This window comes from Thermobia domestica, chromosome 7 (genome assembly GCF_964235325.1).
Source record: "Thermobia domestica chromosome 7, izTheDome1.hap1.1, whole genome shotgun sequence".
Lineage (NCBI taxonomy): Eukaryota > Metazoa > Arthropoda > Insecta > Zygentoma > Lepismatidae > Thermobia > Thermobia domestica.
This window is the reverse complement of record NC_137460.1, coordinates 260,540,172-260,567,121: the sequence shown is the minus strand read 5'-3', so window position 1 is coordinate 260,567,121 and position 26,950 is coordinate 260,540,172. Positions and strand designations below refer to the sequence as shown.

General features: G+C 37.3%; 1 protein-coding gene across 3 annotated transcripts in view; it reads right to left on the bottom strand.

Moving 5' to 3' along the window:
• Positions 1 to 237: 237 nt before the first annotated feature.
• Positions 238 to 26,950, bottom strand: part of LOC145690858 (PCNA-interacting partner-like) — a 114,773-nt gene continuing 88,060 nt past the window's right edge. For 2 of the 3 annotated variants that reach the window (XM_081766225.1, XM_081766226.1), the window contains exons 8-9: positions 22,925 to 23,102; positions 238 to 1,220 (exon numbers count right to left, since the gene is read on the bottom strand). In XM_081766225.1, coding sequence (XP_081622351.1) covers positions 1,008 to 1,220; positions 22,925 to 23,102 — 391 coding nt within the window. In that variant the 3' untranslated portion in view covers positions 238 to 1,007. Of the gene's footprint in view, positions 1,221 to 22,924; positions 23,103 to 26,950 lie in introns of those variants that run through there. The other variant, XM_081766227.1, reaches the window with a different exon arrangement.

The following is a 26,950-nucleotide window of genomic DNA, read 5'->3' as shown; positions in this document are numbered from 1 at the left end:
GTACGCTAACCGCTTAGCCACGAAGGAGCTCTTGTAGGAGGAAAGCGTTTACACACTGAAGAAAAAGTGCAAATGACAGTAAGTAACTGGATATAATCACAGGAGGCATAATTCTATGAGAAAGGGATATCCAAAATCGTCGTTCGTTATGATAAATGTTCAAACTCACAAGAAAACTACGTAGAAAAGAATAATATAAATTCGAAAAATGATTTTTTTTTTTTTTTTGAAAAAAAAAATGATGTTACCTTGTTTCATTTACATTGCTAAATGGGGCTTGCTTAAAAACTAACCCTTGCACTTAAACTTTACATACTTTTCTGAAGTTGCATTACGCGGACAAATTGATATACTGATACAAATTAATACTGACTAGAGACCCTGAAAACCACATCTCCACACAAACATACACAGAACGAAGGTAACATTAAAGTTAGAAATATATTAGGGTCTCAGGCCTTACGCGTATCCAGTTCATTTGTGAGTTTTGTATTTGAATATTACAAAACTTGTTTACTATATGATACACTTATTATTATTATTACTTGTTTTGTCTTAAAAAAGCTTTATTCCATGCATTTGTTGGCAACAGTTCACGTCATTTAGGCAGGAAGGCTTCATGTTTCGCTTTAAGTTTATTTAAGACACAAACGATTATTCCTTCAAGATTCCAGAGAAATAACACAAGTCATGCATTCCCCTTCATCATACTTACAAATACGCTCAGAAAGAACTGAAATACATGTAGAAAAATGTGCGTTGCAGATCATATTCTTTGATCCTTGTTCACATATTGTATTGTATTATGCCTATTCAGTATGCACTGTAATCATTGAACTTTACCCACTCCTTTTTCCGAACACAAAACAGCTACGAATAATAAATGTTTCTATTGTAAAATTAATGCATATGTCCATACACATGATCTATTTACCATAATTGTACATACAGGTAACAAATAAATTAAATATTAACAATTAATAAGCTACTAGAATTAAAAATATATATCATCTAAAATAAGCAGTAAGTGTTGTTTGCCCTTTTAATAATGGCTTTGTCTTTTTTACACATGATTTGGAGCGCTTGTTCTCCACCGATTGGTCCCGTTTAAGTTTCTTCTGAGTAGTATCTAGGTTGGAGATATCGCTGAGCAAAGATCTTTTCGACTTCTTCACCGTTGTTTCTTTCTCTTTGTTACTTCTTTTGGTAGGCACAGTATCCTACAAAAGGAAAATACAATATACAGTAAAATATCCTGTAATAGACGCCATAATTATAGTAAAATATTCAGTTTTAATGCTAATCTATTACCCTTCCCTTTTCTCTGTTTAATATGTGTTAAAACATTTCATTTGAACGAATATTGAAAACTTTCAACGTAACAAATAAAAATTTCGTCTTTTGCCTATATTTACCCGTATTTAATTATTAAATTTCCAAACTATACTATGCATGTGTCGGAAGTCTACAAATCAGAAAAAAATGAAATGAAATCTTTAAGTTCTATGTCCCATAATTATGCCGGCTAGGCTAAAAGAGACGGCGATGATGAGAAATGAATGAAATGGTGGACTGAAGGAAGCGAGAGAAAATGGAAGAACTCCGAGAAAAATCCACGCACACGGTGTTTGTCCACCCCAAAATTCACTTGGCGCAAGCTGGGACCGAACCAAGAACCAGAGGTGAACGCTCTACTACTGAGCCGCCGCGGTCCCATCTATGAAACGAAGTCTATGCCTGTCTGCCTGTCGACAGGTACTGAAACAAAAACAGTAAGAGATATCGACAAGCAGTTTTTTGCAATCGATTTAGCGTCCCAAAAATAGGTTGCATCTCCTCTGTTAAACTTTATTCAAACCGTGACAAATTAGCTATTTCAGTTTCAACATTTTTCGCCGTAGAACGAAAATGGTAATAGATAACAATAATCATCTTTTTGTAATCGATTCAGTGTCTCGTCTGCCAAAATCAGAAGTGGTTGAAATTTACTACGATTTCTGGTTTTAATACTGATGTCCATAGAGCAGAAACGATAAATGATTTCGAGAAGCAGTTTCTTGCAATCGACTCTGGAAAAATGGATTCCATCTCTCCGTTGATCCTCTATTCAAACCGGAAGTGGTAGAAATCAACCAATTCCGGTTTCAACGTTCATCGCTATAGAACAGAAACCGTAATAGATAGCGACAAGCATTTTTCTCAATCAGTTCAGCGTCTCTAAATGAAATGAAATGAAATCTTTTGAGTTTTACGTTACACGGTTATGCCGGTTAGTCTAAAGGAGACGGCGATGATGAAAATTGGATGAAATGGTGGAATGAAGAAAGCTTAAGGAAAGGGAGAACCCCGAGAAAACCCACGAGCACGGTGTTTGTTCACCACAAAATCCACACGGCGCGAGCTGGGATCGAACCAGGGACCCCAAGCACCGGAGGTGAACGCTTTACCACTGAGCCACCGCGCCCCCTTCAGCATCTCTAGAGAACATAGCATCACCGCCTGTAACACTCTACCGAAACCGGAAGTGGTTGAATTTTCCTATTACTTCTGGTTCCAATTTTGATTTCCACAGAGCAAAACGGTAAGAGATGTCGAGAAATGTTTTTTGCAAATGATTTTGAACCCCAAGAATAGGTTCCAAATCTTCTGTTAACTTCTATTCAAATAAGAAGTGGTAGAAATCAACTGTTTGGGAGTTGATTTCTAATGTTGATCGTCGTAGAAATAAAATGGTAACAGACAGCGGCAAGCGTATTTCGGCCATCAATTCAGCGTGTCAAAACAGCATACCATCACTGTCCGTAACTGTCGACCAAATTCGGAAATGGTCGGAATTTACTAGTACTTCCGGTTTATTTCTATAGAGCAAAAACGGTAAGGAATAACAAAAAAAAAAAGTTTTTTGACAGATTCAGCGCCCTCGGTTTTTAACAATCTGTTGAAGCAGGAAGTGATGAAAATCGACGTTTCTTCGATTACAACACTGATCGCATTGGATAAACGGAAATAGCGACAAGCAGATTTTTTATATGGTTTCAGTACAAAGAATATGTTTCATCTCTGACTTTATTCTTTTATTGCAACCAGAAGTGATAAGACATCAAATTATCACTTCCGGTTTTAATCTTATTCCCCATAGAGCAAGAACAGTAAAATAGACGAGTAATGACTTTTTGATATGGTTTCAGCGTCCGAGGAACAGGTAAACTTTTAGAAACTTCTTAAAAACCTTGGGGGGAGGTATAGAAAATTGACCTATTAACCTTCTTCTCCTACTACATGGACTGAAACCGATATTTTCTCCGAAATCCGATGTTGCCAAGAAATTCAAGCTAGCTGACAATTTTCGACCAGAGGGGTGAGTATTCTTCTCCGTCACTTGAGAAAAGTTTTGGGAAAAAAGAAAAAAAAAAGTAGCGTAGAAACTCCGAATGGTTTGTGTTGTTTTGTTATTTGACATTTTGAGTGGAAAAATCTTCCTTCTTCCTTTGGAGAGGAACAAAATTCGAACTGGACGGCAGCTCTCGGCGAAAATAGGGAGTGAGCAAAAGCTGATCTTCTCCGTCATATGAATATGGAATGGAATGTCTCAAATGTTTTGGCGAAGAAAAAAGTAGTCTGGAAACTGCGAGTGCTTGATGTTGCTTTGTTATTTGACACTTTCAACCTGCTTTCAACAGAATATTTCTTTTTCCATTGAGAAGGAATGATCTATATATGCAGGCAAATTGGTCAGTGTTTGTTTATTTCCCACTTCTCTATATAGAAAGAAAGAACCCACATGTGAAAGCCATTAATCACAGTGTAATGGGGACCAAAGCTATGGCAACGTCGTTGAACATAAGTTAAGTTACAATGTCACTAGTAAGAGGATATGATTGTTCGGACAGTTCCGATTACTACCCACTAAGGTTTTTAAGATCCTACCAGTTCTATACTATCTGTGATCTTATTCCTCCATTGCAACCAGTAGTTATAGATATATTACTTCCAGTATGAGTATTGAATTTGTATACTTTGGAATGAAACGAAACTCACTTACTCCAAATATAATTGAAAAAAAAAATGAAATGAAATTTTGAGTTTTACGTCCCACGGTTATGCCGGTTAGGCTAAAGGAGACGGTGATAATGAGTAATGAATGAAATGGTGGAATGAATAAAGTGGGAGGAAACGGGAGAACCCCGAGAAAACCCACGCACACGGTGTTTGTCCACCACAAAGTTCACTTGGCGGGAGCAGGGTTTGAACCCGAGACCCCTAGCACCAGAGGTGAACGCTCTACCACTGAGCCACCGCGGCCCCCAAATATAATTGAAATTCATCCTGTTTTATAATATAAATATTTTCTTATTGCATTATTTTATTATTCAGATGATATAGCAGTACTTTTCACACATGCACGTCAGGGGTGGCCAAAACATCTTGCATAGTTTAGTAGTAGAATGGCTAGTCAAAACTGGTAGCCCGCAGATGTTTGTGTCATACTCTGTGTATCATCACTATTTGTTTGATAGCTCCCTCTAGCGGGCTAGTGAACAGACAAGTAAACCACCATTGATTTCTGAATAGAAAAGTAGCCCTCAAACCTAAAAGGGTTGGCGACCCCTGGTGTACAGGTAATGGACAAAAATATGAAAACACCCGGTATAAAAGAGCAGCCATTTCAAACATGATTTGCGTCTGAGTGGTAGATGTCGCTGTGGTCACCAGCACATCCTGATAAAGTATACAACCTGACCAATCGAACAGATGGGCCAGTTACAGTTCAGCTACCGATCCGTGCAGGTTATCGTGAATCACGTCTAAGCTGACCAGAGTTTCAAAGAGGGCATATTGTGAGTGCGCGTATGGTGGAGCTTCTGCGACGAAAGTAGCAGAAATGCTTGCTGTATCAAGAGGCACAGTCTCGAAGATCATGACTGTCTACGAGTGTTCCGAAAAAACAGCACCAGCGAAGCCCCAGCGTGGACTCAAGTGTGTCTTGCGGGACAGACAGACGCACATTGAGTAGGATTACGACCAGGGCGCCAAAAGTCACAGCTGAGCTGAATACAGTGCTTACAAACCGTGTTAGTGTCAAAACAGTCAGTGTAGGGAATTCCGTAAGCACGGTATTTATGGCAGATCTGCAATTTCCAAACCACTCGTGACTGTTGATCATATTGCTATGCGGAGTGATGCAACTCCCATAAAAGCTGGACAATGAAGCAGTGGAAGACTGTCATCTGGTCGTCTGAGTCTTTCTTCACATTGTTTTCAACTGCTGGTCGAGTTTACGTGTGGAAAATGCCAGCACAAGCGTACGATACAGACTGTCTCTTACCAAGAGTGAAGCATGGCGGTGGTTCAGTGATAATTTGGGCACGCATATCCTGGTATTTTGCCGGATCCATCATCGCCCTGCTTGGACATGTCACTGCCAAGGACTACGTAACCATTTTGAATGACCAGTTGAATCCCATGGTGCAAACTTTGTTCCCAGATGGTAATGCCGTGTTTCAGGATGACAAAGCTTCCTGTTCATACAGCTCACATCGTCTAGGACTGGTTTGATAAGTACAAAGAGGAAGTGTCACTTCTGCCATGGCCTCCACAATTGCCAGACTTCAATATCATTAAGCCCTTGTTGTCAGTTTTGGAGACTAAGGTGCGAGCTTGCTACCCACCACCGTCATCTCTACAACTTCCAGTTGCTTTGACGGAAGAATGGTACTGTCCTTTCTTCCTTTGACAACCATACGCGACCTGTATTTCTCCATTTCCAGTCGACTGCAGGCCGTTCTGCACGCCAAAGGTGGTCCTACTCGCTATTAATAAAGGTAATGTGCAATTTTTCAGGTGTTTCCATATTTTTGTCCATCCCCTCTACGTGATCGGTCGAACAGGATAGCAATTTAAAAGCAATCAATGAGTGTTATTCCATTTAGATAAGCTCTGCACGTCTTCCAGTGCAAGAAGTAACGTTATGATTTTGATTCACTCACGTCACATTCGCATCACGCGTTCATTCTTTGTCTCTTGAAAACGTGCATAATCAGTGTGCCTGTTAACTTCATAACGGCAATATAGAGAAAAAGAAACGACACCAGTTTTTTTGGGTCCTAATTTTCTCCTCATGTAGTAAATATTGACCAATTTTATCTGTAAACTCATGTTGAAATATTGTAAGATTCTATAGCGGATATAACAGTTAAATTCTTGAGAATTAACTTCTTTCAGCTTAACGAAATTTCATTATAACAGATTACTTTCGGAGGTACCCACAATTTCGTTATACTGATGTTTTTAGAATCATCCAGTGAGACTTATAGGCGTGTGTTGTTAGTACACCCGTACATTACTCAGCACGATGACTCTTCAACTCATTATTATTATTTTTTTCAATAGATAGCTGGAGCAAAGGTTAGGAGAGAAACATTATACAACGTTCTTACAGAACTTGGAATACCGAGAAAGTTAATTAAGATTAATTAAGATATGTTTAAGTGAATCCCAAAGTAAAGTCCGGGTAGGAAAATTTTTGTCCACGAGCTTCCACGTCGAAAATGGCCTGAAACAAGGAGATGCGTTGTCGCCATTATTATTTAACTTTGTGCTGGAATACGCCATAAGGAAAATCAAAGATAGTATAACCGCTACCAGGTTATAGAAGGATTTTTTGTGGACACTCTGTATATTTCGTAAAGACGGTGATTATTATTTTCGATTTATACTTTATTCTGCAACGCACATAAGTTCTTTCTTTGGTGGGAATTGCTTCTTTCCCACACAATTGGACAAAGAAGTCTTTCATCGTTTTTTCATATATATATTTAAAACATTGCTTTTGCTGAGAACATTTCAGTTAGTGACTAACCATTTCAGTGTTTCTCCCTGACTCATTATATACACAGTATATATTCTATAGTTATTGGGAACTGAATTAAGTGCTTTCTTTAATCACTTATGGAAACATTCCAATAGATTAGAGAAATACGGGCTGACCAGATGTTCAGTAGCCAAAGTGGCACCAGCCTCACAGTTTTCGTAGTTCGTTATCTGTACTTTCTCACGCCAGTGTTATCGCCGCGTCTAGTGCATTATAGGCAGTTGACTAAAATTAACATAAATTGTTTTCCGTATTCTGTTTGTATGTGCATACAGGTGAGTTAACCGAGTGATTTTTGAAATGAACTGCCAACACTTTTCCGTTGACCATTGCAACCCGTAGCTTGAGCTTGGATGCTCGAGGAGTTTGACTCCAGGTCTGGAAGATGCAACCACGCATCTCGCGTTGAACTTCAAACATAAGTTGTGTTAAGGGGCACAAGCTATTTAGCCGGTGAAGGACGATTTCTTACGGCTAGCCCCAATCAGTGAAATCCCAGGTCCTCAGACCTTGTGCGTTTAAAATGTTATATACGCGCCCTCCAATATCTGTATTCCATTGTGGAGATCTTCTTTTGTGTGTTTGCTGAAGATTCACCTTTACGCTGCAGGACTGTTCAGCGTAACAACTGGATTCATCGTGGGACGATCCAGACAACTTTTCCCCAGTGCGAATCCCCCAAGTGTGTTAATGGTGTGAGCAAAGTATTTATAGTGATACCTGAATTATAATCATATATATAGAAAGGGCTCTATTTCCCGAAAAGGGCAAAACGTAATTTCAGCGGCAAAATTTATTAGTGTCCAGTGTTGTATTCATTTCTCTTCGTTATTTTTTTTTCAAAATAGTGTTCTAATAAATAAGTATAGTGTCAATTAATCCAGTGTGTTTTCGTTGTTTGTATGAGTGATGTTTGTGTGCGTTATGGTCTGGATGACCGTCTGATCGTCCGTGAGGTTTTCGAGACGAGACACCCGAACCTCTCGGCGCCTAATGCTCATCTCATTATTGAGACCGACGAGCTTTTTGGAAACAGTTTGTAACCTTTCTTGGAGAGGTCTTCATCATCCTGTCCAGGTAAGTTAAAGTATCAGGAGTATACTTATTGGTAATACCGCGAGCCGAGGACAGCGAACAGAACTACAGGCGGTTACAAATAAATGGACGCCCGAACAGCGACTAGAACTCCAGCCGGTTACAAATAAATGACGCCCGAACGTGGACCACGAACTTCAGGCGGTTATAAATAAATTGACGCCCAAACTACCGACCCGAATCGAGACCGTTGGTGCTCGAATATACATATAAGATTAATATTTTAATATATCATTTCTCTTTTAGCTTAGTACCAGTAATCTGAAAAAAAAATCTCTTTCAGGTGATTTTAATCATATATTCTTGTGATAGTTCATTTTATTCTAATTGTATGTTTTAAGCTTTATTCTTGTTCAAGATGGCACACCAGAGACTTAATGCGATGGCTAGGGTGATTTCACTTCTTGAAGAATTATTGAAACAAAGTAAAGAAAGCCGTGCTGAGTTTAAAGAGAATGTCGATAGATATATAAAGCAAAGTAAAGAGTCCCGTGCTGAAAATAAAGAAAACCTAGATAGATTAGGAAAAGAGCTAAAGAGTGATTTAGGTCAAAAGATAGACGCTTTACGGGACGTGTTTCGTGAAAATAGTCAGCAAACGGAAACTGCTGAAAACAAAATACCGGAATGTGAACCCCAAGTACAGTCAGATGTTCCTACTGAATACGAAACACCGGAAATTGAACCTCAGTTAGTGACTGATATTCCTAGTGTAAACAAAACATTGGAACTGAAACCTGAGCTACAAACTAACACTCCTAATGAAAAGGAAACGCAGGAATCTGAACTCCAACCAGAGACAGGTAGTCTAAACCATCCTCGTAACAAATCCGATAATGATTTTATTCATTCAGTATCTAGCAACACCACTTGTAGTATCAGAAGGAGTGAAATCCACGAACATATGATTGTAGACGACAGAGGTCGTAAGCGCACAAAACAAACTACCACAAACTACAGAGAGAAAAAGCGTAAACGAAGTTACAGTTATTGTAATAAGCAAAGATACCAAGTTCAGATCGTAAACAATACGAAATTTAAAGGGAATCAGAACCAAGACCGCACTCGAAAAGGTAGTAACAGAAACAGAAGGAGTCGTAAATCACGGCCACGAAATATGAGTTATCACAAACGAGATTGGAAACGCAACTTGAGTGAGAACATTAAGAGTATTTTTGTACATAGAGGTAACCATCGTAGAAATAAACGAACAGACTGCAGTTACCAAGGCAGAAACAGTAATCATAGAAAAAGAAAAAAAAAAAAGTAACCAAGAATTTGTGTGTTGATACAAATTTTTCTCCTAGGAGAGCGACGCATTTCTAAGCGATAAACATGTATTCATTTTCTTCCTTTTTGCTTTTAGTTTTTGATCAGAACACCTGGATACGAAAAGAAGAACTACGCATTTCTCTCAAACTTATTTTTGCTTCTAGCTTTTAACTGTTCGGCAATGAGCAGATAACACGTTTTTCTTTCTTTATTTTGATAAGATAGTCGCTGCATTCTCGACCACCTGTGCTTATGGTTACGAATGACGAACGACACATAGCTGATTCTTTTCCGCTTTTGGTCTTTACTCCGTGTCGCGCCTCACAATTGAATACTAATGTTGCAAACCTTATCACTGACTTACTATTAGTTTAATGTCATTAATTTTTTCTTGTTTTCATTTCAGATGTTTGAATTTAGATCTTTTAGTAAATAATTAAAGTATCACATACGTAGGGGAATTGCATTTTAAAAGCAATTTGAAATCTTGGCGCGATTTCCGTACCCCCAGCCAGTGGGAAGATATTTTGGCGTTATAATATATATATTTTTATTGTGTTTTAAAATTAAAAAAAAAAAAATCTTTTAGGATCCCTTCCCACTTTCGAAATTCTTAAATATGTTATTACATGTTATTTAGAATTAATGTTTGATTTTCTTTTAGAAAAAAAAAAAATGTATCGAGATGCCCAGGATAAGAAAATTTTTAGTTGTTAGTTATGTATATATTTCTGTATTTGTAAATGAAACTTAGTATGTAATCTCATGCGTAGAATATGGAATTTTACACTTATAATCAATGTTGAATTTCTTTTTAAGTGTTAATCTTAGATTTTCGTTTTCATTTTTGTAGTAACCCGTAACTAAGTATGCGTATTCTTAGGTTAAATATTTTGAGTATATTTTGATGTCTAATAACATTTCGGTGAATATTTTAATGTTTATGAACCGTAATTCTATTATGTGGATTTGCATGCTAATACGTTGTAATATTTTTCATATTAATTTTCAGAAAATTATATATTAGTCACAGTATGTCCCAAAACTATTTGGAATTTTTTAGTAAAATTGTTTTTGTTATGGAGGATTTCCTTCAGAAATCAACATGGCCAAAGGTTTTGAAATATAAATCTTTAGGTTTCAGCCATACTGCCAATGACGGATGATTTTCTTAAAAAATCGACATGGCCCATTATTTATGAGGTTTCAGCCGTCTCAGAGAGATTGATATAGATCCCAAAAAATAAACTTATTTTCTTTCTTTCCAACAGCATGAAGCCATAACGATTTTTCAAAATTAATTTGTTAATTATTTCGTATGCTCGATGACTGAATTTTAACATGTTAATAAGACCATTTTGAAAATTTGTAGCGAAGATGCCTAAGGAAGCTTGTTACAGCTGTTTTGTAGGGAATTTTATCTTGATGTTTCAGACCGACCAGAGAGTTGTAATGTCGTTGACTATACTCTTGTTTGTATCCCATGTTTTTCTTTTCACAGGTCTCATGTATTTTGTCTTATAGAGACATATCTTTACGATGCTAGGAGAGCATTTGTATTTTGTGTGTTTACACATCTTTCCTAGGTGGAAGACAACGTTATGTTCCAGGGAACATACGTGTATTTTACTGAATATTAGTGTTGATATTTCAGTTATGTATAGAAACATTTTGTAAGTGCCTATGGTTGCAGGCCTTTCCTCGTTTCTAGTCTTGCCTCGCAGGTGTCGATGGCATATTGTGTGTGTAAGTACGTGTAGTATTACACATTTTTCCCACCTATGGTTTTGGTCAATTCATGGCATAATGACCATTTATTTTCAGGAATGTTTGGACTAGTGAGTCAACTTCCTTGATTCAGACCTTTGAAAAACTTGGATCAATATTGAATAGTTTTCAACATTTTAATTAATAAATTTTTTGCAGATAATACCCATCTATTTTGGTAACCCTACAATGTTTACGTTTATGGAAGTGAACAACAACCATTATTTTAGGCTTAAGCTAATAATAACTTTGTTTCAGAATAAAATCATTTGTTGTATTGAGCATTAGCGAACTAGAGTCTCGACGAGCAGATGGCATTTGATCTTATGGCGTGCCGAATTTCCTTCATACAATGTCAACGAAAACACGATCTTTTCTTTGATATGCAGAATCATGCTTATTTCTTGGAATTACTATGAACGTCAATTTTGACACTTAAGTTTATTTTTTTTATTTTGAAAAACGATTTTTCGTTCTTTTCTGCCAAACAACACGAGGCACAGTTAAAAAAAAAAAAAAAGGACATACAGGTGAAAATCTTATTTTGTTTATATATTGTCAGTTTATTATGTGTTTACATTTCTATTCATTTTACTTTTTCAATGATTTTCATATTTTTCAAATATATTATAGTGATATCGAAACTTTAACAATAATTTTAATATTTTAGTACCTTTAACATGTTTTGCTATTTGCTTATTCATTCACATTTTGATATTTTAAATACAGATATTAGTATATTTACTAATTTTTATTGAGATATTTGATAATTCTTTAAGTCGATGTTTTCATGAATAGTTATTGAGTGTGTATATTTATTTCATATTATACAAAATAAAGTAATCGAAACGGAACACTTAAACATTTTACGAAAAGAATTTATTAGTGTTAAAAAAAAAAAGCATTTAAATAGCCCTATAACGTATTTACTTCATATTATATCAAATAAAGTGATCGAAACGGAACACTTAAACATTTTACGAAAAGTATTTGTGTGTTTTTTTTTAAATAAGAATTTTAATAGCCCTACAAACGCTTTTTGCGCTTTTTTAGTGAAGTTATCATACAGGTGTTGTAACCGTACTTCGTTTCTCACACCAGTGCTTAAAAAAAAAAATCTCCCCTTCTCCCCTCATCAACTCATCGTTGGAGAATCATGGAGGATTGGAGGATACTCACACAGGAAGACACTATGGTTTCAACATGTGAAGAAATGGAAGATAAGGAAACCCAACTGCACCAATTGTTCAAGAGGATCTTATTACCTTATGGAACACTTGGATTGGACATTGCTCATGCAGGAACCTCATCACGTTGTAGTGAGTGGACAAGTTACTTAACTATTTTAAATAGCCCTTTTTCAGGTGAAAAACCATTCATCGTTTATGCACGTAAGTCTCACACCATATGACAGTGTTGCCAACTAACTTATTTTAAATTTTCAGGTGAAAAACCTAATTTTATTCATACTTCGTCAGACGGCCAAGGGTTCTCAACCTGTCTACGTGTGCACTTGACAGGTCGTTCCACGTTCAGACACCATATATAACCGCTACCAGGTTATAGAAGGATTTTTTGTGGACACTCTGTATATTTCGTAAAGACGGTGATTATTATTTTCGATTTATACTTTATTCTGCAACGCACATAAGTTCTTTCTTTGGTGGGAATTGCTTCTTTCCCACACAATTGGACAAAGAAGTCTTTCATCGTTTTTTCATATATATATTTAAAACATTGCTTTTGCTGAGAACATTTCAGTTAGTGACTAACCATTTCAGTGTTTCTCCCTGACTCATTATATACACAGTATATATTCTATAGTTATTGGGAACTGAATTAAGTGCTTTCTTTAATCACTTATGGAAACATTCCAATAGATTAGAGAAATACGGGCTGACCAGATGTTCAGTAGCCAAAGTGGCACCAGCCTCACAGTTTTCGTAGTTCGTTATCTGTACTTTCTCACGCCAGTGTTATCGCCGCGTCTAGTGCATTATAGGCAGTTGACTAAAATTAACATAAATTGTTTTCCGTATTCTGTTTGTATGTGCATACAGGTGAGTTAACCGAGTGATTTTTGAAATGAACTGCCAACACTTTTCCGTTGACCATTGCAACCCGTAGCTTGAGCTTGGATGCTCGAGGAGTTTGACTCCAGGTCTGGAAGATGCAACCACGCATCTCGCGTTGAACTTCAAACATAAGTTGTGTTAAGGGGCACAAGCTATTTAGCCGGTGAAGGACGATTTCTTACGGCTAGCCCCAATCAGTGAAATCCCAGGTCCTCAGACCTTGTGCGTTTAAAATGTTATATACGCGCCCTCCAATATCTGTATTCCATTGTGGAGATCTTCTTTTGTGTGTTTGCTGAAGATTCACCTTTACGCTGCAGGACTGTTCAGCGTAACAACTGGATTCATCGTGGGACGATCCAGACAACTTTTCCCCAGTGCGAATCCCCCAAGTGTGTTAATGGTGTGAGCAAAGTATTTATAGTGATACCTGAATTATAATCATATATATAGAAAGGGCTCTATTTCCCGAAAAGGGCAAAACGTAATTTCAGCGGCAAAATTTATTAGTGTCCAGTGTTGTATTCATTTCTCTTCGTTATTTTTTTTTCAAAATAGTGTTCTAATAAATAAGTATAGTGTCAATTAATCCAGTGTGTTTTCGTTGTTTGTATGAGTGATGTTTGTGTGCGTTATGGTCTGGATGACCGTCTGATCGTCCGTGAGGTTTTCGAGACGAGACACCCGAACCTCTCGGCGCCTAATGCTCATCTCATTATTGAGACCGACGAGCTTTTTGGAAACAGTTTGTAACCTTTCTTGGAGAGGTCTTCATCATCCTGTCCAGGTAAGTTAAAGTATCAGGAGTATACTTATTGGTAATACCACGAGCCGAGGACAGCGAACAGAACTACAGGCGGTTACAATAGCAACCAGGGCCTAGAGTTGAACGACATTCACCAGGTTATGGCATATGCTGATGATGTAAATTTAATAGGGGATGATAGGAGAACAGTAGAAATAAATGCAGAGATCTTATTAAACGCTTGCAGGGACATGGGTTTAGAAGTAAATGCAGAGAAAACTAAATACATGGAAGTGCGTCGGGACTGTAATACGGCAAATTGTGGAGGCGTTAAAATATTAAATAATGCTTTTGATAAAGTGGATACTTTCAAATATTTAGGATCAATATTAACAGACGAAAATAATATTTACGAAGAAATTAAATGCCGACTAAAAGCAGGGAATTCGTGTTACTACTCGGTTCAAAATCTCTTGTTGTCGCGAATTCTGTCGAGGAATTTGAAGCTTAAAATATATAAAACGATAATCATGCCTGTTGTTCTGTATGGTTGCGAAACATGGTCGCTTACTCTGAGGGAAGAACATAGACTGAAAGTATTTGAGAACAGGATCCTGAGAAGAATATTCGGACCCAAGAGGAACGAGAATGGGGAATGGCGGAAGCTTCATAACGAGGAACTACATAGTTTATACGGTTTACCCAACATTGTTAGGATCGTCAAGTCTAGGAGGCTTAGGTGGGCGGGTCATGTAGCTAGAATGGAAGAAAGTAGAAACGCTTTCAAAGTCTTGACTGGTAGACCCATAGGAAAACGACCATTAGGAAGACCTAGGCGCAGATGGGAGGATAATATTAAGATGGATCTCGCAGAGATAGGAATACAAAGTAGAGAACTGGCAGGATCTTAAAAACCTTAGTGGGTGGTAATCGGAACTGTCCGAACAATCATATCCTCTTACTAGTGACATTGTAACTTAACTTATGTTCAACGACGTTGCCATAGCTTTGGTCCCCATTACACTGTGATTAATGGCTTACACATTGGGTTCTTTCTTTCTATATAGAGAAGGGGGAAATAAACAAACACTGACCAATTTGCCTGCATATATAGATCATTCTTTCTCAATGGAAAAAGAATTATTGTGTTGAAAGCAGGTTGAAAGTGTCAAATAACAGCAACATCAAGCACTCGGAGTTTCCAGACTACTTTTTTCTTCGCCAAAACATTTGAGACATTCCATTCCATATTCATATGACTGAAAAGATCAGCTTTTGCTCACCCCTATTATTGCCGAGAGCTGCCGTCCAGTTCGAATTTTGTTCCTCTCCAAAGGAAGAAGGAAGATTTTTCCACTCAAAGTGTTAAATAACAAAACAACACAAACCATTCGGAGTTTCCACGCTACTTTTTTTTCTTTTTCGCCAAAACCTTTCTCAAGTGACAGAGAGGAATACGCACTCACCCCTCTGGTCGAAAATTATCAGCTAGCTTGAATTTCTTGGCAACACCGGATTTCGGAGAAAATGTTTGTTTTACTACCATGTAGTGGGAGGAGAAGGTTAATAGGTCAATTTTCCATACCTCCCCCAAGGTTTTTAAGACGTTTCTAAAACTGTAGAAACTGGATGCAATTAGCTAAGGATAGAAGTCAGTGGAGAGCTTTTGTGAACGCGGCACTGAACCTCCGGGCTCCATAGGCCATAGAGTTAATTAGTTAGTTAGCTGGAGCAAATAGAGTGAATGTTAACTGAGTTAATCCATTGATATCTTAACGAGTAATATTGTCTTTAGCGGAAATATTTTGGGTGATACTCTCTCAACGTCTTTACCAGAGTTTATATTGTACTGGTTCTACAAGAACAGACCTAAAATGAATGTGAATGTAGTAGTACGAAAAAAAAGAAAGAAAAAAAAAAGAAAAGAAAGGTTAAGCGGTATTTTCAAAGTGCCAATTGCAAATTCATTAAACAATTTTGGATGAAGCATTGCGTATTACCTTCCATTTTGTGTGAATTCCTGAATAAATCATTATAGTTGAATATGTTGTTGCATCATTGTATCAACAACTTTATCACATACATCACAGATCCCATGTTCAGTGTTTTATTTGTCTGATGCTCTTCAGAGTTACGAGTGTATTTCCAAAAGTTTCCGGCTTCACATTGAAATGTCACACCATTAGTACCAATATTGCGTTCACGGAACAACAATATATCAGTTTCACCTGTCTAGTTGCGTCAATTATTATTGCAGAGTTCCTACAGATTTGCAGAAAACTATTTCCCTGACTTTCCCTGACCTTTGGCAGGAAATTCCCTAACTTACATGACAGGTGTCGGATGACGTTGGCATATAAATAAGGAATAAATAACGGTGGAAATTTATGTATAAGAACATTTATTCTATAGACACAAATAATAATCAATTGCTCATACGTACATTCCATTTACCATTCCATAAAAATCTGAGCAACGTTCCATACTGTGATCATTAATAGTTAGCTGAGCTGAAATTGGTGTACAATTAATGTTACAAAAATATATTTTATAAAATTTCCCTGATTTCCAGTCTTTTTCCCCTGAGTTTTCTCTGACTTTTCTGACCAGTAGAAACCCTGTATTGGAGGCAGTCTTTGAATCGGTCGCTGTGCATTGAGCTTGCATCCTGCATGACAACGGTCCAGTCCGCAAGGCTATTGTTACCAAAACTCTATAATGGGCGCTGAATCGTCTCAAAGCTACAGTCTTTCACTCCAGCCTTGGCCACAACAGCCGTGTGGATTGCACCATTATCGTGATGATTCAAATGACCGCTACCACTGAACTGACGCATGTAGACAGATGAAACTAATACATTATTTCTTCCACAGATGGCACTATAAGTCACGGATAGCATATTATCATTGGTGATTTATTTCAGTCAGGCCGCCAACTTTTGACAGTACCTTCGTATGCGATATCTCTGGAGAGAATGTCTGAGTAAAGCGTTGTTATAATACTTCAACTGTAACACTTTAATAAAACATTTCTCCAACTACAGTACTTTGTTCAGAATTATTTATCTGAAAATAGTGGAACTTGGATTCGCAATTACAAATATTGCTACGTCACGCACTAAAGACTAAATAATATATTAGATGCTTTATACAAACACTTCATCGCCCCAGCAAAACTGACTGATAAGAGTTTGAATAATACAAAATAGCTAAGACATACGAGAGAGAGAGAGAGAATTGGTTTAATTTTTCAGCTATTGAATTATTCGTTTCATAATGTATTTTGGAGGCTGGAAGTGTCTTTAATTTGATCGCCATGGGTCCGTAGTAATGAGGTAGGAAGATAGTCCTTCTACGTATACATTGCAAGTGGTTAGTATGACTATTTGTATAGTAAAGTTCCAATATTGGCAGAAATACTGCCAAACATTTATTTTCTAATACTTCCATCATCCTGTACCAACAAAGGTTACCGGCCACTTACGAAGCTCATATAGTGATGGAATGGAATCATAGCTGTGGCATTAAAAAAGCTCACACAAAATTGAAGTTTAATATCACCCTGCTTTACCACATGAAGGATGAGCTGCTAAAAATCTCATATGCAGAAATGAAATGAAATCTTTGAGTTTTACGTCCCACGATTGTCCCGGCTAGCCTAGAGGAGAAGGTGATGATGAGAAATTAATGAAATAGTGGAATGAAGAAAGTGGAACGAAACGAGAGAACTGAGAAAACTCACGCACACAGTGTTTGTGCATCACAAGGTTCACTTGGCGCGAGCTGATATCGAACCAGGGACCCCATGCACCATTCAGGTGATCAACCCCATCAACAGGATGAACTCTCAGAAGATAGGTGCATCACAGTCGCCACTTGCTCTATTCCTGTGTCATATAACATTCAGCGTCGTCCCAAACATACGATTCCACAGATCGCCATCGGTCCTCTGTCTTCACTCGTGTAATATTTTCCCACGGTGTCCCTTACCTTCTGCATGCGAGTGTATTAATAAGCCATCTTTGGATCACCCAGCCATCAATATTTTAATTGCAACTAATTTATTAATTAAGCATTTTCAACAACGTCAATTTTTGGTGATTTGTCAAATGAAAGTGAGTTTTAATTAGAAACATATTGAAGTTATAAAGATTGGTTGGTAGGAGACTCTACTTAAGGCCTTAATAAGGGCTTTCTGGTTGTTATGCCCACTATGACTTAGGTTCACAAAGATATGACGAATGGAAATATCACATATTTAAGAAATTTAAGGAAAGGTATTTTTCAACAGGAGCAGTGCGGTGTTTTTTCTATTTTCACATATGGACATACGAAGTGCTTCAGTGGTAGAGCGTTCACCTCTGATGCATGGGGTCCCTGGTTCGATTCTAGCTTGCGCCAAGTAAACTTTATGGCCGATAAACAAGGATAAACGCTATGTGCATGGGTTTCCTCGGGTTTCTCCTGTTTCCTTCCACTTTCTTCATTCCACTATTTCATTCCTTTCTCACTATCAGCGTCTCCTTTAGCCTACCCGGCATAACAATTGGACGTAAAAGTTAAACTCAAAGATACGAAGTGCTCCCTATAAAACCCATATTATACAATTAATATATTAAATTTCAAAGTGTTTTATAGGTCGATTATGCCTCGTGGGCTTTCTCCATAACTACATGAGTTTGTACTGCCTTTACGTGATTCCAAGTAACTACACCAAACTAGAGAACTTTGACAAAAGCTCTATCTTACTCTTTTTACAGCAGTCGACAAATACTGTTTTTCTTCCCTGGTGTAGAATCCCGAGAAAATTCACAAAAACGATGTTGTTCAACACAAACTTAATTGGCTGGGAATCGAACCAGAAACTGCACGCACCAAAGGAAAGCGCTCTACCACTGAGTCACCGTGCCTCCCTTAACTATTTTCATGCTAGTTAAATTTAATCATTAGGGCAACCATAAAGCATAAAAAGCAGTAAATTTGCTAATCTTATAAACGCAATAAAGCATAATTTACAGAAATAAAGCATAATGCTTAATGCTTTTTATTCCAGAACCTTGTGTATGTGTACAATAAAGAAAAAATGTTAATATATTTGGAATTTTTCAGTTTTAGTCCCACGGTTATGCCAGCTAGACTAAAGGAGACGGTGATGATAAGAAATGAATGAAATGGTGGAATGAAGAAAGTGGGAAGAAACGGGAGAATCCCGAGAAAACCCACGTACACGGTGTTTGTCCATCACAAAGTTCAGTTGGCGGGAGCAGGGTCTGAACCCGGGACCCCATGAACAAGAGGTGAACGCTCTACCACTGAGCCACGCGGCCCCTGTTAATATATTTGTATCAAAGAAAAAAAATCTACAAAGGCTCTCATCAATGTCGCAAACAATCGGAATAAACTGGCAATTGTCTTTACGCGTAACAATGGAAAGTTTCAATTCCTCTTCTCTCCGCACTTTTCGGTCTGGAGGATATTTCCATCACTTTTATTAAAACGTAGGCAAGACTGGTTGTGCTCAGGGATAAAAGTGAGGGGGAACGGGAGGACGTCGTCCCCCCCACTTCCAAAAAGTATCTATGTTGCCCCGCACTTTCTAAAAAATTACAATGGACAAGGCACGGAGGAGAGCGTGACGTCAAGAGTCCACCTACCTTTTCAGATCCACTTTTACCCATGGTTGTGCTTATTCCAAGATGCCAAAATCAACAGTATATGCAATCTCAGAGACTAAGAGAATTCCAAACTGACCACTTCAAAGTAGAAGCTGGTAATCTATTTTGTACTCTTTGTTCTGAATTAATTAAATATGAGAAGTTTATTGTGCAGCTACATGTTTCTTCTTCGAAACATCGCTTAAGTAGATTGCACAAAATGAGGTAGTTCGTTGTATTGATGTAATTTTTAGTGGGAAAAATGAGTAGTTTCATACACATTTTTAATTCATGTGTAATAAAAACGAGTAAAGTAAAACAAGCATGTAATAGAAATGGGTAAAAATGAAGTATAATTCAAGGAACAGCATATTAAAGCATAATTTAAGAAAAAGCAAAATAAAGCATAATGTAAGGAAAAATACAGCATAATACACAACTGTATAAAGCATAAAGTTGGTTACCCTATTAATCATATTCTATTGAAATTATATGTTACAACTAACAAGTCACACTCGAAAATACCCAAAATTACATTTAGTTGAGAGAAATGGAAGATCCGATATCTTTGGAGGAAATCTATGTTTACTTCGAGTACAAGCGCAAACACAATATTTTGAAACACGTAGCTAAAATTATACTAAGCCAAACTGCGTCGACGAAATTCCGTTCTTCTTCTGATTATGCCTTCTCAATATCTATGTCGCGATAGTGATAACGAGTATTACAACTACGCACGCAATTATCAATATTGCAGTAAGCCCTAACGGAACATTCCTGGGCTATTGGCATTATTGTTGCATCTATGATTCCAGGCAAACAATGCAAATCATATTAAATGGGGGGATTTAAAAGAGTAGTTTATAAAACAGCCCCACAGAGAAAATAATTGTTTAGAGTGTCGTAACATTCAGGAGGAAGGCTCAGTTCTTAAACATAATAAGGAAAATTTCGAAAGGCCAAAAACTAACAAAATTAATGAAAATACCGGACGCATACTGCAAACACGTATATTTCTCTAAAGAAAAGGGAAGTTCCATTATTTAAAAAAAAAAAAAAAAAAAAAACTGTAGCACGCAGCCAAGTTAAACGTGTGATTGAAGACTAAATATTGAAGAAACTCAGAAAAGGAAAAGTACGAGACGATGTGTCATATCAGGGCACCATTGATCCTTCCCTGAGGATATAAACAGGTATATATAGAGAAGATATTGAACGTACACGGGTGTATGTAGAGGAAAATTTAACATCTTTTGTACACTAAATAATGTTGATATGAGCAAGCAAGTATTTGGCAAGAAGCGTATATTTGCCAATGAAATGTCTGCCAACCTTAATAAGTATTTCCTGGTCAGTTCATTTTTTGACAGACTCTACAGGAATTCTTATTGGCCTTTGTGTGATGAGTGTTTGAGGGGATGAAAAATTAACAAAACAGCGTAGTCTACACGACCTTCATGAAGATCTTAAAATAATTTAACACGGAAACTATAATGCGAGGGGGGATCCAAAAATAAGTTTCCCCAAGCGGGGTGGGGATGCAAGACCAAAAATAGCATGTGATATTCAAGGTCAGACGTGCCTTTATTTTTCCACATACCTACCACGTACATTGAGACACTTGTCATACCATCTATAAGCTTCAAAAACCCTTCCAAGGAAAACTCAAGGCTGTAATGCGCCGCTATGATATAGCTGTACCGTCGCATTACATAACATTTTGGAAGTATTGAGAAGGATACGGATCTGTATCGGATGATTCAAAAAATTAAAATCTAAATTAAATCTTCAACTTTTTCGCATCGAAACTCGTAAACAAACTATTAAACGAAAAGATGGCCTGTAAATCACATATAGTGTAGATGACATTTTGCGATTGTTAACTGGTAATTTAGTTTGGAAACATGAACATCTAAATGGATAGAACCTCGGATCAAAATGTCGAGTGCTAAAACCAACTGTAAAATTACATTTGTGCTTAGATCTAAAAATAATAACCAGATGAAATTAAATACTTAAAATTAGATCGAGCTGTCGCAATTATGTCCATATTCTATCAATGATTTGCAGTTTTACAGAAACATAGTAATTTATAATCAATTGGTACTTTTGATGATGTATATATGCATATATACATTGAGAATCTAATTCTAGCTTTGAAAACAACCATTTACAGAATTCGAAGAAGAAATACGAGTGATTTTAATATTACGATAAAGTATGAGAATCATGTATAAATATAAAGAAGATTATAATATATATAATGAATACTTTATAATAAAAAACTGTGGAAAGAGTTCAGAATTGATCTTAATTAAAATATGATATAAAACTATATGTTTTCTTAAATGCTGCATAATCTGGTCGACATTTTCATAATGCACAGCTTGAGTATTACTAGTCAGACGTTCTTCATTGTGGGAGTTTCTCCGTCAGTACACGAACCTCACATACGAATATACATTAAATGTACAAATTAACAGAGAGTTTCCAAGGCTCTGCATATGGAACAAGTGTCGAACAGCTTCTGTGACTTCAGCATTGCTTCCAAAGCGCCTGCCGCCGAGAGTCTTCTTCAAAGCCTTGAGGAACAGCTTCTGTGACTTCAGCATTGCTTCTAAAGCACCTGCCGCTGAGAGTCTTCTTCAAAGCCTTGAGGAACAGCTTCTGTGACTTCAGCATTGCTTCCAAAGTGCCTGCCGCCGAGAGTCTTCTTCAAAGCCTTGAGGAACCGCTTCTGTGACTTCAGCATTGCTTCCAAAGCACCTGCCGCTGAGAGTCTTCTTCAAAGCCTTGAGGAACAGCTTCTGTGACTTCAGCATTGCTTCTAAAGCACCTGCCGCTGAGAGTCTTCTTCAAAGCCTTGAGGAACAGCTTCTGTGACTTCAGCATTGCTTCTAAAGCACCTGCCGCTGAAAGTCTTCTTCAAAGCCTTGAGGAACAGCTTCTGTGACTTCAGCATTGCTTCCAAAGCGCCTGCCGCCGAGAGTCTTCTTCAAAGCTAGAAACTTGTGTCTGGGTGTGTTGCGTGTGCAACCGCTGTCTTGTTTCCCCCACTGCTGTTCGCTTTCCTGGGGAAAACGAGAGGGGAAACTTATTTTCGGACTCCCCCTTGTACTATGACTACTAGATTACAGGTAATTGTAGGAGACATCCAGCAAAGTTGTACGGTATGTGCTATGTCATCAAACTATTTCGGTTACTTTATTTCTTGTGTGTTGGGGGGGGGGGAGGTTATTCTGTACTATAGGGTTTCTGAACGAATTAGATTCGGTTTTATCAGTAACTATTTCAATCCGACCGGAGAAACTGATATTGAAAATACTGTGAGTTTTTGAAATAATATGTACACCTATCTATTCGAAGTAAGTTAATTCTATTCACGCACATATATTCAACGCAGAGTAGGAAAATTACTAATTAAAATTCCTCACATACATCATTACCTTGAGAGGGATATTTTCTTTTTCCTGTTCTTTACAATGTCTTGCAGCTTCCTCTTGCCTCTTAATTTCTTCACATATTTTGGCTGCCATCACACTTATTGAAGTCGTCGGAGGTTTCGGCGAATCTTCTTTCTTAAACATCGGTGACTCAGGAGCCCACGACATACAAGATTTATACCTGTAATAAAAGTACAACTCTATCATCGTTGTTTACAGGATTGTGAGAAGGGAAAATTAACTGTGATTATACGAGCATTTTATAAAATAGGAATACATGTTAGTACAATTTTTTAACTGCGATTAGCTATCAAATTCAAATCAACTTTTAAATAACAATTCACTTTACATGCATAATGTATTAGGGGGTCACCGTAGTCTAGTGGTTAGAGCGTCCGCGTGGTCCCGGACTCGATTCCCGGCCGGTGCGTCCCTAAATTTCGGCGTTCACCCAGCGTTGTGAGTCCCGTGAATAAAAGACGTGACGGCCAATAAGTCTAGAAACCTCCCAATACGATGGTTAGCGATAGGACCACGCGTTCGTCGCTAGGTTGGACGTAGTTCCACCAGCCACTAACAGATGGCGTGGAGCGGCTCAGGCCCACAAAGCGGACCGTTACGCCAAATGGTTATAATGGATTAATTTTTCATATATTACTAATATTTCAATTTACTCGTTTACTAAAGTTTTTCGGACAATTTTTCTTTCAATATTTCGAGTATTACAATCAGACATTCGTGTTAACAGGCGCACAATGGCTTAAGTCCATTTCTTTCTTTTTTAATTGTGAAAATCGAAAAAGAAAAATATTACGCAAGTTTTATCCGTACCTATGTTCACTTACCTTTCCCAATACAATAAATGAAATCTTTCAGTTTAACGTCCCACGATTATGCCCTTTAGGCTAAAGAAGACGGATGATTAAGGCAAGTGAATGATGATGAAAGAACTGGCGGAATGAGAAAGTGGGAGGAAACGGGAGTACCCTGAGAAAACCCACGGACACTATGTTGGACACCAGCCCAATATAATGAATTCCTCTTATTTTATTACACAGGGTGTCCCAGGAGGATTGGGAAATTGTAGTATGGCTGATTCTAAGCAAAAAAAAATCTATATATGAATATGGGTCCGATTTTTAACTACAACTGAGATACGGACAGAAATAAAATCCCACACAAAGATCAACTCATTTCATGTTTTGGAAGTACGACTAAGTAATTTATTGGAGTTGAGTTGAGTTGATTTTGAGTTTAACATCCCTTTCAGCAGCAAGGCTATATGAGACGTGGACCTACTGATTAACGTGGAACCCGAACCACATGAGCTCCCGCCGGGAATCGAACCCGGGTCTCCCAAGTAATTTATTGGAGTAGGCAGGAGCTACGTAGTGGCTAGTAGGTAAACTATTGTCCCAAATTGCCTTATTTGGTTTCAGTTTCTTTATTGGATTTTCAATATCTCTTTTATTTATCTCCATGATTTATATTTTTATATTCCAGGTATCTTCACCAAATCAATACTTCTTAATTCACAACGTAGCTCTGATTGCTCCACAGACAATTTATTTCAATGGTACTGTGCGCAATGTACCAAATAACATTCTTAAGTTTTCACTCTTAAAACATTTGTTTCAGTGTGAAACTACAGTAGACTTTCAAACTATGCGAATTCAATTCCTAAACTTCAAGGTGCATTGTATTTATAACTAACTCACTCACTCTACGTCCTATGGAACCCGGAGGTTCAATGCCGCGCTCAGAAAACTTTTCAAATACTTTCAGTCTGCGTTCTTCCCTCAGAGTAAGCGGCCGTGTTTCGCAACCATACAGCACAACAGGCAATGATTATACGCTGGTGAAGAAAGCGTCATTTCCGCTTCCTGTTTAGTTAGTTAGTTACAAACAAACCAGTTTGAGCGGGTTATATAAAGAAGTTGACGTGGTACTCGCCTGTGAAAATAATTTGTTTCACTTTCGGATATAACCATTTAACAGTTTAAGAAATACATGTAATGTTTTCGTTTCCCAGGAATGAATTGAGTTGAGTTAATTTTAGTTTTAGCGTCCCTTTCAGTAGTGAGGCTATATGAGACGTGGACCTACTGATTAACGTGGAATCCGAACCACATGAGCTCCCGCCGGGAATCGAACCCGGGTCTCCCAGGAATGAAATTAGAAACATTGTACTATATAATATATTAAAGAAAAACAATAACAAAGCCATAATGTACAACAAGCGATATATAATGATTAATTATTTATTGGACGAACAGATATATCTCAATCTTTTTTAAGGACACCTTCTCTCCTTGCATATTCCGCCAGAAAGAAATTAAAATTCCAATATTTTTACTAAAAGTACCCTTACTTTTTTAAAAAAAAAAAAAAAAAAAATTTAGGCTAATTTCGCCAAATGTTTAATATATATTCATACTTAAAATATTGTAATATCTTTTCTTAGTAAACTGATAACTGAATCACACGTTTAAAGACATGCTATAATCTTCGAACAGTCAATGCCCCACCATGGATTGTAATGCTCGCTTGCCTCCGTTCTTTTCGAGCCCCACCAGCGCAAGCTCGATAACAATTTTACCCTTGTGGTAACATATGTGTATAATAATTTGAAACTCTTGACACAATTGAGATTTGCAGGCAATGGATGATTTTAAAATTGGTAAATCGGCGTTACACATATATGTAAAACACCCTCATTTAAGTACGCATAAACTAACCTAACAGTACCTTACCGCATATGAATGTTACTAAGAGCATAGTACAGGCAATATAGTAAAGTTTAAACCGGACTTGTTAATTTGTCTAATTTCGTTTGACATAAACTATAATTTTTCCATTCTATCGTTCTACGCTAAGTGAGCATGAAGAATACGGGATTATTTTTCGAATCGACTTCAAGCTGTCCTTAATCATCAGAGATATAGTGTTACGTGAAGTGACCACCCAGCGTAAGTTTGTACACGTTTTCCTCATGAGTTCTAATGTTCTAATATATGTGTATGCTGACATGTTACAAATCTGTATGCTGTTTGTGGCAGCCGCAAAGAAGATAATTCAGATAACATTTGGACATTAGATAGGATAGTTAGAGAATTATACCTTTTAAATAATTATTTTTGGTGACTCCTTTCAACTTTACCAGAGCCAAGCAGGGAATGGACACCCGCTAATAACAGAATGAAGAATAAATTAGAAAATTATTTTCACGAAAAGATGCTAAGTTTCTGAGATCTATTATTCGTAATTGTATGTTCTAAAATGCATTGGTTATTCTAGCGCTGGGCTCCTTTGCTCCAAATATCTGATCACTAATTTTTAAAAATCAAGTTTCTTCCATAATTAAACACTTTAACTGAAGCTAAGTAGCATAACAATTTTCAATAATATTAATTAAAATCAATCTAAAATTATTATTAGGTGGCGTTCATATACATGCTTGGGATTGTCACTCGTTATCCAGTAAGTTATTGGCGATTGAAGTAATTAAAATATAGGGTAATTTTGTTTCATATTATAATAAATATAGGCTTCCTAACGCATACAATGAATATATTCAGTGCTATTTGTGAAAAATTTCGCCTTTTATATATATACATATATATAATTTTAAAAATATGAAATGAAATTTTTGAGATTTACGTTCCACGGTTATGCCGGTTAGGCTAAAGGAGACGGTGATGATGAGAGATGAGTGAAATGGTGGAATGAAAAAATTGAGAGGAAACGGGAGAACCCCGAGAAAACCCACGCACACGGTGTTTGTCCACCACAAAGTTCACTTGGCGAGAGCAGGGATGTATAATTTTAAGTTCGTCTTTCACAAGACTCACAGGTACTACATACGACGTCATTGAAACTGACTTAGCAACAGTTAGTTTGTAACCAATATGGCTGCGCCGAGTAAAATTCACAGCAGACGACTTTAGCAGCGTATTGTTTTGTATATTGTAAGCTTTAAATTTCTGGACAGAATTCGCGGCAACAAGTGATTTCAAATAATAACACGAA